Source organism: Drosophila rhopaloa, unplaced genomic scaffold (genome assembly GCF_018152115.1).
Source record: "Drosophila rhopaloa isolate 14029-0021.01 unplaced genomic scaffold, ASM1815211v1 contig_3, whole genome shotgun sequence".
Taxonomy (NCBI): Eukaryota; Metazoa; Arthropoda; class Insecta; order Diptera; family Drosophilidae; genus Drosophila; species Drosophila rhopaloa.
Genome location: NW_025335123.1, coordinates 3,781,129 through 3,796,475, shown reverse-complemented (window position 1 = coordinate 3,796,475; position 15,347 = coordinate 3,781,129). Strand labels below are relative to the sequence as shown.

The following is a 15,347-nucleotide window of genomic DNA, read 5'->3' as shown; positions in this document are numbered from 1 at the left end:
TTAATTTCGCAAATTGCATTTGCCAATGTTATTTATTCAATCCACTTGCCGCTTTCAAGCAACGTGGAACAGGTGCAAGTGGCTACGCGGCTTGGATTGTCACATTCCGGCGATGAAGCTCGTTTATTAACACGATTCTGGCTATGCGGCGTGTTGCCACATAAAATACTTGGCTGCCACTTCACCCCTCCAGGTTTTTCCCCATCAACCCTCTGTGTTCGCAGCCAGCTCTAATCGATTTTTGATGAGATTTTTGTATTCAATTTTGGTTTTGATAGGTAACGAGCAGCGCTTCGCGGGAAAGGTGGGGGTTTTAGGGGGTCTCAGGGGGTTTTAAGGGAACGTGGCTTTTAGTGTTATAAAAGGGGTGGAGTGACTGGGGAGGCATAGCAATTCCCGGCGACAACGGCATCGGGAAAGTAGCTTCCGAAGAAAGATGAAAATTGGAAGTTGGGACAGAAAGTGGAAGTAAAAAAGATGGGTTGGAGGACTAACAGTAAGGCGCGGCCATGACAACGATGCCATTGACATAATTCTGCACCGCTTTTGTTTGTATTGCAAATAGAAGGGGCCGTTAAAGAGATGGGGTTCGTAATGGCAGAATGGTTGGAGGAACTGGTGTGGCAACTAACCATACGCCTTGGGTGGTTAAGTAAAAGCAAACGGCTCTTTTTTTGTTTGGCTTTCATTCGCTTGAGCTCGAGTTGATTGACGCAGTTCCTCTCATAACTGGTCTAAGGTTTCCCTGCAGTTTACTTTCCACTGCATTGCCCTCCCCCAATCCGCCACGCCCCTAATTATTTTTAAGGGTTCTTTTCGAATTGGAAGGACAAATGTGTGGTTCTTAAGTTTTCCTTAAAGTTTTGATAGTTTCCATTTAATATCCACTTAATGGCATCGTTAGTTTTTTGGGTGGTAGAAAATAAAATTTTAAGGGAGCTTGGAATTTCCTGAGATTTACATTCTACATTTAAGTGTTCAGATATTATATATACTCATACTTTTTTTATAGTTTTTAAATAACATTGTGTTTACATTTCAATTTTGATTTAAGGTTTGTTTTCTTTAAAGTTCCTTTTTCATAGAGTGCGGGAAAATTCATTGGGAGTGATTTGTAAGGATTTAGTAATGGAAATGGGTCACGAGTACGTTTATCCTCAACCCATCGATTTCTGCTCTCTTTTCATCCATAGTTTTTCACGCTGTCTATCTCTCAATCCCATCTCGTTATCTTCTCCCCAATTTTTTATAGCGCAGTTTTCTCCTTTCTTCGACAGTGTCGCAGTCTTAGTTTCGCATTGGTGCAAATCACATTAGTCGGCGTGAGTCTTGGCAAAAAATCAGAGAACAGTGAAAGACTGATTGAGCCTGAACTTCGCAGATGGATGTGCACGTGGTGCTCCCTTTTGCACCCTTTCGCACCCTTTCCCGCCATCAACTCCCTCCGGGATCCGGCAATCCCCGCTCTCCTTTTCCTCATTGAAATTGGCAATTTCGTTTTCATTTAACGCTGACGAAATGCATTTCCTGAAATGAGCAGCGACCAGGACGAAGCCGGAGATGGAGTCGTGGTGGAAGGGTCAGGGGATGCAGCAAGGGGGATAGGGGATGGAGGATGGAGGATGTGCCTGGCCCAGAAGTCCACTGGAGCGAAGGAGGCGGACGAGGACGAGGACGAGGACGAGGTCTGCACTCCCCTGGCTTTGCGCAATGTCAGACGTTGCCGCAAGGACGAGAGCCGGAAGTGCAGCACGGCCACTGGGCAATGGCATGGGCCACTCCCCAGGGGCGGTGGCTGGAGGTCAAACGGGCACAATAAGTTTAATATATTGGCATGGACTTAAGCCCAGTCCAGTCCAGTCCAGTCCTGTCCAGGTGGTGCTCGACTGCAGGTGCTCTGCTTTTTTGCAGCAACATAAGACGACCAACATGTGTTCACTGTTCGGGACTCTCGGATAAAGAGAGTTGGGTGGTTGGGGCTCAGATGACTGTCAAGCCTTGTATGCGGACCTTGGCAACTGATTAAGGCATTCTGGCTAATTCCATTGCACCTGTGACACGACACTGCATGCACTTTAATTTGTCTGCTCCTTGTGCCTCTGACAGGAAGATGTCGAGCCGATGAAAGGTCAAGGAAATACGGGTTCAAATTAAGGTGCTGCGTAACGTAATGTAAATGAGATAATTAAGTCCTAACAAGCCGGTCTTCAAGGGCAAGACATTCATGAGTTGGGGTTTCGTACTTGTTTTCCCGAATAAAGTGTGATAATTTCTGATCAAACAGCAAATGAAGATTTAAAGACGATAGGAAAAGCTTTAACTGTAAAAATGTATCCTTAGAAATTGTAATTTATACCCAACTAGTTTTGGTTACTTCACATTCTCCGGTTAACTTAGGTGCGGTGTCGAATTGTAAAAATCCACAGTTCCCTTTAACAGATTCCTTTAAATTTAACTATATTCAAAACTGAGGGATACTTTCTTCGGCTAAGCGGGGTCGAACTTCCTTCAAATTCATCTATATTCCCAGCTCAACTTTTAAATTGCATTTAAAGTTCTCTGATCCCCCCATTAGACAACAAAAAAACGTGTGCCGCGTTTCGTTTCCATTTCAAACCCTCGTTGTTCTTTATTTCGAGTGGACTTAAGTTCCCACCTGACTTCTAGAATGCGAGCTTTAATTCCCCTTCAGAGGGAGCTGCACAAGTTTTGTTCGCTTTATCTGAAACATTGTCCGCTTATCTTCTGCAGAAGAGGGGGGAAAAACAGATTTGTGTGGCTCAGGTCGAACTACAACCTTAGTCCTTGGGTCTAACCCCCCTCTCCCTCCCCTCCATCCTCGCTGGCCATCTGACCTCAAAACTAAATCGAAACTTGCAGTTGCAGTTGCAGGACAATCTCGGCGTTATCCTTCCGCTGTTGTTCCTTCCTCTGGCCGAAGTTTGTGCGGCTCGAAAATTGGAGAGTCGGGAAATGTAACAATTCAAATAAAAAAAAAAAAAGTCAAATACTTTTCAGATCATAGAATCGAAAACCTTTCCTCCCAGTCATTTTATTTCGTTCGGTTTTGGTTATCGTTGTTGTCATTTGTTGTTTATCCTTGCGTATGCATTTGTGCGATGGGCAAACTTACCGAAAGTCCTCGAGTTACAACATGAAACAAGTCGATGCCGGAGACACCTGTAAACGAAAGAAGCGGAGAGGAGAAGAAATCCATTAGTTCAGTTCTTGACAAGGCTGCCAGTTCATTACACTCTACACTCTACACCCCCCACGAAACCACCCCCGAAAGTATTAATGATGCAACTGTCAAAGTTTTCGGGCAGAGACTGTACCTGCTAATGAGGCAACTCCAGATTCCTCAGGTTGCCCCAAGGCGCCCCTTATCTTTTCTGGGTAAATTGAAAAGAATTAATGACAGTTCGGGGGAGTCAGGTGGAGACTGTTGCCACCACGTCAAAGACATGCCAAACATATCACGTAAAACATTAAAATGTTGCCCAGCCAGCAAAGAGGAAAGTGGAGAAATGAGATGGGCAAACAATGTTTGCCTGTGCCAAATGGAAATGTTGTTAAGGAAAATGAACAAAAATAAGTAAGGAAAAAAATACTTGGAATGAATTAATGAAATGGAGTGCTTTGCGTGGGGTAGGTGGTGGCAAAGAAAACAATTAAAAGAATTTATTGCTTCAGTTTAATGAATTTTCAGCTTGTTTGCACGCACACACATGCCAACTTGGGTTGGGAGTCTGCCAGCTCAGCAGTTTCATTCAACCATTTGATGCATGTGGGGGTGGGGGGTGGAGACCAGAGGTTGAAGGTTACAGGTTTGAAGGCCTAAAAAGGCGCCACAGGTGTAAAATGCTTATAAATCTGCGGCCCTTTGTGTGCGTGTGTGTGTGTGTGTGAATGAGAATGAATGTTATTGTTGAGCATTGTTTAATGAAGTTTTTTTTTCTCGTCCCGAATTCAGGATTTGAGCAGCTGCTTAGACAGGAATTGATGGGCAGCCAGGATCTGTTGCAAGGAACGAACGGTGAGCCAGCTGAGACGCGGTGTTACCCGAAATCATTTTAAATGGTTCTGAAAAAATGCTTTTGTTTCGCATTTATCCGTTAAGGCAATTAACAAAGTGAGAAGATATGGGCAAAATCTCACCTGCGCCAACCAGCTTTTTAAGGTACTTGTAATGAAAAACAAAGTTAAGTAATATGTCTCTTTACTACGTTTAAAAACAAATAAAAAGTGATCTTAATAGCATTATTATTTTGATCTACGACGAGCAAGTCATCTAGTATATAAAGTAATCACAATAATAAAGTTTTTCTTAAGGTTGGAATGGAATATTAATAAATTCATTGCTCAACGAGGACGGAAGCTAACTTCGGCAAGCCGAAGTTTTAATTCCCTTGCAGACTTTGCCAAATTGCTAAAAGTGAAAAAGTAACGAAAGGAATAAGGTATACATAAGTAAACTAGATTTGCATCGTTGCAAGTCAATTGCTTTTATACTGCAAAAATGTCATATTTTTCGGGGGGGGGGCCTTTTTCCCTAATCAAGATATGCGTAAATAAATAAGAATTGAAAAATTTTATGTTAGTAGCTTACACGCGCAAAATATTCTGATAATCATCAAATTTTGACCGATTTCACCCTATTGTTCCTATGGGATGCTATAAGAAATAGACGTCCGATCGGCACGCGCTTTCACCTTGATCAATGTATGCATAAAAAAATAGGATTTGGAAAGATTCATGTCAATAGCTTGTATACTGCGTGAAATATCCTAAAAATCATTAAATTTTAACCGATTTTACCCTTTTGTTCCTATGGGAGCTATAGGATATAGACGTCCGATCGTCACGCGCTTTTACTCTGATCAAGGTACGCATAAAAAAATAAGATTTGGAAAGATTTATGTCAATAGCTTTTACACTGCGCGAAATATCTTCCATTCTTGCAAGTTATATCCGATTGTTCCTATGGGAGCTATAGGATATAGACATCCGATCGGGGCGGTTTTCAAACTTGATCTGCGTACACTTGTTTAAGGACGACTGTGAAAGTTTCAGATCGCTAGCTTTTAAACTGAGCTCGCAAACGGTATTGAAACAGACAGACAGACGGACAGACGGACATGGCTATATCGACTCCCCTATTGATCCTGATCAAGAATATATATACTTTATAGGGTCGGAAACGTCTCCTTCACTGCGTTACAAACTTCTGACCAAAATTATAATACCCTCTGCAAGGGTATAAAAATGAATTTTAAATTGCCATTGCGACAAGGTGCATTTTTAGATGAAAGCTTATAACTCAAAGGTAAACGTGGGACAGATCAGTTTTCAAAACAGGAGTGATAAATATGGATTTTTCAGTCAGAGTAGTAATTGTAAAAGCCAGACACTCAAGTTATATTATGGGCTAAGAAGTGTTGATGGAAAAGCTGGTTAGTTGGGAAATCGGACACCTTCTATGCAACGCTTTCCCGGCTTCTTTCCCTCGTTGGTTGGCAGGAAAAGAGTGAGTGGGTGAGAGGAAAATATAGGTGGGAAAGTGGATAGTTACGCGCGGACAGGAGGGCGTTTTAGGTGGGGTCTTGGCTTCTCTTGGCTTCAATTATGAAACAATAAACAATTTGCTTGGCCCTTCCTTGTCATCTCGTTCCGTGTCCTTTTTTGCCTGGCGGCTGCTGCTGTTCTGCAAATTGGCTGCGACACTCGACTCCCCTCCCCTCCTTTCTCCCACACACACACACACACATTTTTGGCTACTGCCTGGCTTGTTGTCATCGCCATTTCGCCGGAAGCAGGTATTTGATAAATTTTTTGTGTCATCTTGTATTTCATTTTTTATGTTCCCATCTTTTTGGTCTGCTCGTGCCGGCATTTCCATGATAACATCCAGCTCTGGTACAAATTTTAATTCAGTTTGGTTTGCTTTTCGGCTTTGCTTTTCAGCAGGACTCAATTCTGCTCACATTTACTGGCTTTTTCTTTTTTTTTTTTGTGTGGCCAGAAGGTTGTTAATTTATTGGAATCCCCTTGCACCAGTCCACTTCGAGCTTGGCAACTGTTCGCAGGGCAACGGATGAGGCAACTTGGCCTTGCCAGCAGTGTGTTGTATTGGTTATTGATTTGGTCCTGCCACCTGGTGGGCTTAAAAAATGAACCCACCTAGTCTTTGATTTTACCGAGCTTAAGTTTCAGGAAAGAGCCCACTTTGCTTAGAGCAGAGGTATTCGAAATCGGTAACAACAATGAAAATAGAAACTTCGAAAACAATAAGCCGTCTTTTAATGGTCATCAACTTCACAAATTAAAATGGAGAGCAGATTATCAAATTTGTGTTTCAATTTAAAACAGATATTTGATTGCCATCCCAATAAATAGCTTTTATTCTATTTCTTTATTTTGGGATAAAGAAAAGGAAAATGATGAGGGAAACACTATTAATCCTTTTAGAATTTGACGACGCTGTGAAGAGTAAAACTTCGACCCTAGAAATTATATATTTATTCTTGATTTGCAACACCAATTGATTAAAACTTGCACAAGTCTATTTAATATTTAAAGTTAGTACAAATTGCATAAGCATATGACCAGGGTACTTCAAGTTTCTTTTTTTTTTCGATGCTGGACATACTTTTCAATTTTCTATACATGTTATCCTTAATTCAGTGAGAATGGGCATTTTTTCTTTGTTGGAAATTTACGCAGTAAAATCCAGGCCAAAGGCAAAAGTCAATTTGCCAAGGTTGTCTGGCTTTGGTGGAAAAGAAAGGAGAACTGCCTGGGAGCTCGTAAATCTTTGCACTTTTCACTTGGCACTGACCACTGGCTTCCTCCCACTTTTGTGGCCTTTAATATTCATTTGTCGGAGTTGAAAAATTGCACGTTTCTCGATTCTCGATTTGGATCCAGATTCGATTTTTTTTCTTCTTTAGAGCAGTTAACTTTTTGGTGTGAGCTTAAAATTGCAATCTGCGGACAGGGTCGAGTAATCGCGGAGTGGGCGGTGCTCTTATTCGCCTACTTTTTGCACTTTGTAGTGGACCGATATCGCCGTTGGCACAGGCTTCGATGAGGTCAGGATATAAAGCCTTAATTTATGCAACGATTTCCCTGCGCAACGTGTTTATCGAGCGTCTTGCACAACAACATTGCGCTCAATGGAAGGTGTAGCAAAAAGGATGGGAATAAAATTATAAGACAGATAATGGGCTATTCATATTGGAAGACCCCTTTAGCTGAACACCAAGCATCCGAAACGGATTTAATAAGCCCGAAATTGCAAGACGAGCTTCAGTTTCTGTCAGCAGAGCAATAATAGTTCACTTAAATTGCGACAAAATTAAGGTGCGTAGAGAAGTGTTTTCAAATTACCAATAAAGGTGTTTCAAAGAATGCAGTTAAAAACGTATTTCGTAATCACGGCCATTAAGTCACAACCCGTATTTTAATTTTTTTTTATTCTTTACTCTATTAAAAAATATAACAGGGATAACTTTCTTTTATCAGGTAGACCAAACTGCCAATAACTTATTTTTTAAAAACTATGTCAATGAAACTAATATGAAGAATTCAACGCTGCTTAAAAAGTCACAAAATGAAAAATGCATCTACAATTAAGGACATTTGGGAAACAGTTCTGGATTTTGTCGCAAAGAGACAACATTTTGGTGTGAGAGGGGAAAGGCAACCAGATGCATATGGTATGAGGTATCTGGGATATGGTTGAATGCCTGGATGGCTTGGTGGGTTGGCTGCTCCACGAGTGCTGAATTCTGGGAGTTGGGAGCTAAGAGCCAAGAGCCAAGAGCTAAGAGCTGGGAGATTGCATTTTACTCGAGCAAACTGGGGCGCAGGATAACACACGAGAGTCTGCCGTTGTTGCGGCTTGTGTGGATGTTGCTGCTGCAGTTGCAGTGTTGCAATGTTGCAAGTGAGAATGCATCATTAGTGCAGGAAAGCCACGTGTTGCTGGCGGAAAGAGCGAGCGGGGCACTCGAGCTGCAATAACCCACTGGGAAATGGGTAAACCACTCTCGAAGGAGGGGAAACCATGTGGCAAATGAGGCTAGAACACAAGTGAATCCAGGCAAAACCAGAGAAGACGTCCTCGTCTCGCCGTCTCCGTCGCCAAGTGGCAGTGATGGATAGATCCCGGCAATGGATGGAACAGGACAGCAGTCAACGTTCATTTCCTCGCCGGGAAACTAATATTCAAGCAAGCAGCAGAGTGCAGAGTACCGAGAAAGATATACATGTTGGAATCCGTGCGGTTGACTGAATTTTCTCGAACAGGAAGATTGAGTTATCAATGGGACATTAAAGCCAGGACATCAGTGGTATTTAATATACTAAAAACTTCTATACCTATAGATATTCATTTAATGTATCTCAGGTTTTCGCATTTGAGTCATCTTTAACATAAAATAAAGAGGTTTGGGTAAATGATATGAAATATGGTTAAGCCGTTCCAATACTATCTTTAATTACCTTATTATACCATTAAAAAATATTTTAAGAAAAATATAAAATACATGTTTCCTAATATAACAATCAAGTCTATGCTATAAATTTTCGTCATATTTTCCTACAATTACTAAATGACTCTCGCCTCGAATGGTAATTCAAATTTTTGTTTATTATTTACCCAAAACATTATTTTAACTTTATCAAGTCGTTTTTAAAACTTTACATTTTCTATTCCATGTTAGTTGTTGATTACTAATAAACCTTGTAAAGTAAATGAATAGTTTTACTAAGTCATTTAATTAATTTCCAAAAATACATTGCTTATAAAAACATTGTTATTAGCAAGTGGTTAAATAAACAGAGAAAATTGCGTGATTTTATAAGCCATCCAGTGTCATGTATTTTTAGAATGTTTACCGACAATTTGTCACCTGTGTGATTGTACAGGCAAATTAAGGAGGCGCCTCAGGTCCCGATGACTTAATACGCTCAGCACAAGCAAAACAAGTCAAATTTCCGGCTGATAGAAACAAAAACTCTCTCCAAATCTCAAAGTAATTTCGTTTTGGTTGTAGTTCCCATTTAGTGATACCCGTATTTAGCTGTCGCCGAGGACCCCTCACGATGCCCAAACGCACTCCGTACACCTGGTTGCAGCCGGACTTTCCCGGCGATGGCAGCGACATGTCCTGGCAGGATCCGACCCTGCTGGTCATCTGCCAGAACGCCGACGTGGACACGGCGATGCAGCCCCTCCTGCGCTCCCTGCAGCAACCCTTTGCCCCCGGACTGGTGGCCAGTGTCTTCGTGCACGAGACGATGCGCAACGCCTTCTGCGAACGGGTGCGCTCCTCCATGGAGCTGATGCACCGCCAGGCGGCCAGCCACGCCCACTACCGGAGGGCCGTCGAGATGGTGGACTGCCTCCATGCGGAAGTGGTCAGCATGCTGACGCCGGACGACATCCGCTTTCAGTTCAAGATGTCCGTCGGCTCGCCGGTGATCGTGTGCGAATTCGATCAGAGTTTCTTTGGCGGATCACGGCCCAGTTCGGTGGTCACGCTGCACACCTTCCGCCACGCCTCCGAGCTGCCCCGCCTCCTGGCCAACGAGCGGGTGCCGTTCGTGAGTGCCGCCGTCTGGGGCAAGAAGATGGCCACCGTTTACGAGGCGGCCCTGCATCTGGACCTCACCGTCGTCTACATCAACTGCCAGGCTGTTCCGCTAACTCCCGTCCAGGAGTTCCTCGAGGCGAAGCAGCCGCACGTGGTGCTGGCCAGGTACCATCACTTCGAGGTGATCCTACACGGCGCCCAGCACCGGGTGATCGTCTATCCGGCCAGGGTGATCTGGGAGCCACCGGTCCGGGCGTCGGCCGGAGCCGAAGACGAGCCCCCCTCGGAGGGCAGGAAGATCGCCACCCATCGGAAGTCGAAGGACAAAGCTCGAGGCCTCGCCAAATCTAGTCTCAGATCTTTCTCAAAAGTTTAAGTAAAGTCCAGTTAAATTACCAGTGTAGGGGTATGATATAAATATCCCCAAAAATATAATTTAAAACCGTGGAATATATAATTTAATTGTTTATAGCTTTTATTTAGTTTTAAGTCCTGGCCACAATCACTGCTGGCTATCAACTGATCTCGCTCTCCGCTCACAACTCGCTCCAACCCCCAATTCTCTGATAAATGAGAGCGATGAGAGCAAAAGAGAGATAGAGAGCCCAGCGAGAGCAAGCTCTACAACAACAACAACGAAGGAATACAGTAAATTTTACATAGTAATAGGTAGCAATCCCGCTACACAAGTACTTTAAGAGTGTCTATCAGGGATTATTGCTTGCAAAAGGAGGCCACGAATCTTTATTAGATCTTTATTAATTAAATGATTATCCCTTTATTAATATTTCGATCACTTCTGGGAAACCTTTTCCGGGTTCCCGACACACAACACAATCGCTTGAACTCTTGCAATAGTTTTTTCTTGGCAAGCGGTTATCCTTGTATCGGCTCGTTGATCATTTGTTTCTGCTATCTGTGGCCTAGGCTCTCATATGTATCTGTTTCGTCCTCTTATCCCTTTTATAAGTCCGCAGTCTGGGCCTTCAGAGGCATCCCAAAGCCATAAACAACACCCGACGCGTATGTAAGTGGGCGAGAACACAAAAATAGTTCAAGTGCCTACTTTCAGCAAGCCATAGCACTTAGTCGTGTTTCGCCGCTAACCCTTCGACCACCCTCCACCCACCACCCACTATCCACCTCCCATGGCCCACCACCACCCCCACTTGGATGCCCCGCTCCACATTCAGTCATGCCACATTGCATCTATCCGCGATTTTCGCAATGAGTTTCACTTAACTTTTGCGTCACTTAAATGTAATTTGTGGAACTTTTTGGCGCAGCCTGTATGTGTGTGTGTGTGTGTATGTGTGTGTATGTGTGTGGGGCCGTGGCACATTCAAGATGGGGGGAGGGGGGAGGTGTATGTGTGTAGCTGTTGTTGGCCATTCGATTGCATTCGCTGGCGGCATCGCATCGTTCGCCACTTTTGAGTGCATTTCAGTGTAATCAAGCGCCCACTTCAGGAGTCCTTCTCAGTCGAACCCCCCTACACAAACCATCCCCCACCCCCCCCACCACTTACACGAAACCCCATTTTGCAACCCGCACTCTGTTGCAGTTTCATGCTTTCTAGCATTTCATCATTTGTTGCCAGCTTTTGCCTGCCAACAACAAAATGTTCTCTAGTTTTTTATTCACCATTTCGATTTTGTGAGCCTACGGAAAAAGAAAAGTGGGGGAGAAAGTGAGGCGGTGGGCGGTGGGCGGAGTGCATGGGTCTGGTTGCCCAGCCCTTATGCATTGTTTTCATATTTACCACCCCTTTTTTGGCGCCTGGCCGTGTGTTTGAGTGGCCTTTTAATGCAGCCGCTTAGCGCGCGTGTTGCAATTCAAGTTGAGTTGTTGCCGCTGTTCTGTTTGCCCTGCCGTTGGCAACGATATTCATTATTTATTTCGCTGACCCAGTTGCCGCCTGGTCCATGCCCTGACCCAATTTCCCAATCCCAGTCCCAATCCCACTCTCAGCCATTCAGTTTGCTCTCCGAAATGGCTCGAAAAACGAAGAACAGTTTCGTTCATTCGATCGAACAGAGGTTCCTGTCTTATCGGATCTTCACTTTAATTGGTTAAGGGGAATAATATAGATCAACGTCTTTTTAATTTGGTTCTATCACAAGGCCTCTAAGCAAACGAAGCAGGCAAACAGGTCAGTAAAGTCAGTATAAGTCTATTCTTAATTTACGTCCACTAAATTATGCATTACAGGATACTTTCGACACTGCAGTCAAAAAAAGAATCTTGATATGAATTCTAAGAAAATCCCGAATACCATAGAATTTTATAAAATGAATAAGGTTATTTTATGTTATAATAAAGAATATTCATAAGGAAAGATATAAATTTCAAAATAAGAAACTTCCTACATAAATTCAACATTACTTTATTGATCTACACAATTTCTAAAGTGACTATTTCCACATAAGCCAAATAATTCAAAGATGAATGATATTTTTAAAGGACTCTGCTGTAATTGGCCGAGCAGTAAGGACTTTAACATCTTGATTTAAGTCTCAACTGACTGCGATAGAAATAACCATTGCTGTGACACCCATTCAAAAAAAAAACTACAATGCTCTTGAACAAAAGAGAACATGAAATGATTAAGGTGAATATTGGAAAAGAAGTAATGGACAGAAGGAGTTCAAATCCGATAGAGAGCTACTAGAAAGAATCTGGCGGTAGGTCAGGAGTAAGTGGATCAAGCGGGGGCAAAACTGGATTGGATGGACAGCATCAAATTGAGTGGAAGATATTGTATTAGACGGGAAAAGACGACAGGACATGTTGTGAGAAATGGCCAAGAGAAGGGGACTACAAAGACGAAAGGAAAGCCAAAGTCAGAGATGAGCGGAATGAATGGAACAACAAATCCAACTGAATTCATCCATCCCGTCCTTTGTCATTCGCAGCCCGAGGCAACGAGGTCCTTCCTGCGACAATTACAAAATTTAGATTATGTTTTTTTTTTGCTTTTTTTTCACTCTGTTCTTCCCACAAACAATGCAGGCTGAATGGTGGTGGGGGTGTTGGTGGGGTCTGTGGGTCGTGGTGCTGATTGACAGGAAACAACGCCAACAAGTTGTTGACGGCACTGCCACAAAAGGGGGCGGCGTGGGCGGAAGGGGGCGTGGTGGAGGGAGCAGCTGTTGCCCGAGTTGGTGCTGAATTAACTTGCATTGTACGGGGGCAGACAAAGCCTGGACGATGGCAAAAGTTGGAGGCGCGACAGAGGAATGTATATAGTGAATGGGTGGTGGGAAAAGCTGAGGGAGGGGCTGGGGGGCAGCTACTCGGCAACTTATGCAGCGAAATGTTTGCCGTCGTTCGCTGCCATTGTGCGACGGCGTTTAAAAGTCTTGCCCTGCCACGCCCCGTCCCGTTCCGCCCATCTTAGTAACTTTTCGACCAACCGCCTGCCACCCCCTCCTTCCGGCTCACCTTAGCACCACCCACCACCCACATATTCCGTTGCATCTCGGAAGTTCGCACACTTCTGCTTACAAGGCATACACAATTTGCTTCTTCATCACCTACACAGGAAAATAATTTGAATTTATTAATAAATTAATAATTCGTTTGTTATACACCTTATTTAATTTATATTTAAAATTTATTTTGTATTCAGCTTAGTGTCAAAAAGCAATGAATTTGATTTATGTCCATTCAAAGAATTTTGATAGGTTGTAAAGATTAATATTGAATGACTTTTGACTTGATTCTTGGCTAGGACCTAAAAAAAAAAAACAGAAATTTCAATTGAAATGTCAATTTAAAATGTCCAAATGTGTCTTGATTTACTTATGTAAATATATATTTGATATAAGTAGCTTGAAATCGTTTTCTTTGCTTAAAATGTTGTCTTGTTATGTTTAACATGTTCAAAATGTCATTTTAATATGTTTCAAATGACAAGTTAATATGTCTAAGATGTAATTGTAAAAATTTATATTTGACATTCTATCATTTCTATTTGATGTAAAATAAGTTTCAGGTTTAATTTAGGCAGCATGAATGTAGCCATGTATTGAATTCATAGGTTTATTGTAATACATTAATGATTAGAATTTAAAACCAGACTTGAAAACTTCAATATTATGGCGCTGTGTTTTGGTATTAAAATTGATTTCAACTTGTACTAGTTTTTTATGCCATGCCCAATGCTTTTAACAATATTAAGGGCTAACAGTATAAGCAGATAGAGAATTCCATCGAGTTTAACATTCGCAAGTATTAAGTGTCAAGTGGCAATTGGAGTGGGTTTTTTTGACGGTGTGGGGACATTGATGTTCGGATGCAGTGCAGCCTGGCAGCCTCCTGGAGATAGCTGGCCAAGTGCTGGCCAATCCGCCGTCCTCGAGGAGGAGTACCCACCCGCCTCCTTCCAAGGACTCTTCTTTCAATAGCTTTTCACTTGGATGGACTGGCGAATGCGAGGGGGAGGTGGTCGGTGGTGGCTGAACGGAGGCTGGCAGGTTGGAAACTTCTGCTCCTCCGGCGGCCCCAGTGAATTCCCCATGCCGCTGGCCAGGTGCTGTTGCCACTGTTGTACGGAAACACTACAAGGATAATGGCAGCAGCAACAACAACTGGTTCCGAACAACAATGAGTGGCTGCCTCGACGTCGCTGCCATGTTGCAAAAGTAATTCAATTTGACTTTTTGTTTTGAAGCTGTCGAGTGGCACAAGGGATGAAAGGGGCGGCGTGGCAGCGGGGGCGTGGCAGGGGATGCTGCAGTACTCAAGGATTGGCAAGAACAACGCCAGCTGGCCAAAGAAACTTTTCGGGGGCGGTGGGGTGTGGTTGTGTTGGCCATGACGGTGTATAAGCTGCACTCTCGACGGCCTGCCAGAGTGGTCGAGAGCGTCAATTGATTTAGTCATTGAGTTATTGCCGAGTTGACGGCCCTCGCCTCGGGGCACTCATTCCCTTTCCACTTCCGCCCACGTCCACGCCCCTTTAAGAACGGCTGACATACCTGAGCCGACCCTGAATGAAATCCTGCGATATTCTAAACAAATAATGTCAAGCGAAAAGTAAGTAAAGGCCGCAGTTGATTTTTAAGGCATAAGATCAATATCCATTTTGAAAAAACAATTTGTGGAAAATCAACCCATAAATATGTTGCAATGTCTCTAAATTAAACCGATTATATCAATATTTTGAAGTTAAAAGCGATATTTGGCATTTCGAATCCACATAGTAACAACAGGTTTTTTTATAGAATATTAAACGAGATAGTTTTATTTTTAAAGTACATCCCCAGCGAAAGGTAAAAAACTTGCTTAACAACCAGTTATCAATCCGAGAACAAATTTAACTTTAAGCCAAGATCTTAGCCGAACAATACATTTCATCTGGCCTGTCAAGTCCCCACCGAATGTCTCCATCGCAAAACAATGGAGCTCAATGGAATATATTTAACTAAGCACTCGGCCCTTGCAAAACAGGGTCCAGCATGGAGATGCGAACATTCCATTCAAATGCTATGCAATTAATGCTCGAAACTGTGTACGTGGGCATGCCAATGCGGCATAATGCTTTAATCTCCTGCCCGCCCGACCATATGGCGCCGCAGTCCATCATTGGAAGGCAAATCACAGCTGGCCCCATATTAATTAAATAATAATTTCAGCAATTTGGTTTTGATTACATTTACCCATCCCCATCCTCCCACTGCGTTTGCTGAACAGGCCGCAAAACGACTGCGTCGACAGGGAAGACACCTTAAGTGAGTCCTCCCC

The 15,347-nt window shown here is 43.1% G+C and overlaps 2 protein-coding genes across 2 annotated transcripts in view; one reads left to right on the top strand and one right to left on the bottom strand.

The window, feature by feature from the left end:
• Nucleotides 1–15,347, bottom strand: part of LOC108046108 — a 96,352-nt gene that overhangs the window by 33,469 nt on the left and 47,536 nt on the right. Inside the window, 1 exon segment of the mRNA XM_044461403.1 lies at nucleotides 3,134–3,180. The gene's annotated coding sequence lies outside the window, so the exon portion shown is untranslated.
• On the top strand, nucleotides 8,991–10,053 carry LOC108045168. The gene has a single exon (XM_017124393.2). The coding sequence runs from the start codon at nucleotides 9,109–9,111 to the stop codon at nucleotides 9,973–9,975; it is 867 nt and encodes a 288-aa protein (XP_016979882.2). The 5' UTR covers nucleotides 8,991–9,108; the 3' UTR covers nucleotides 9,976–10,053.

Excerpts from the sequence above, each read along its gene's own strand:
- LOC108045168 (XM_017124393.2), top strand. The coding sequence starts at position 9,109 with ATGCCCAAACGCACTCCGTACACCTGGTTGCAGCCGGACTTTCCCGGC.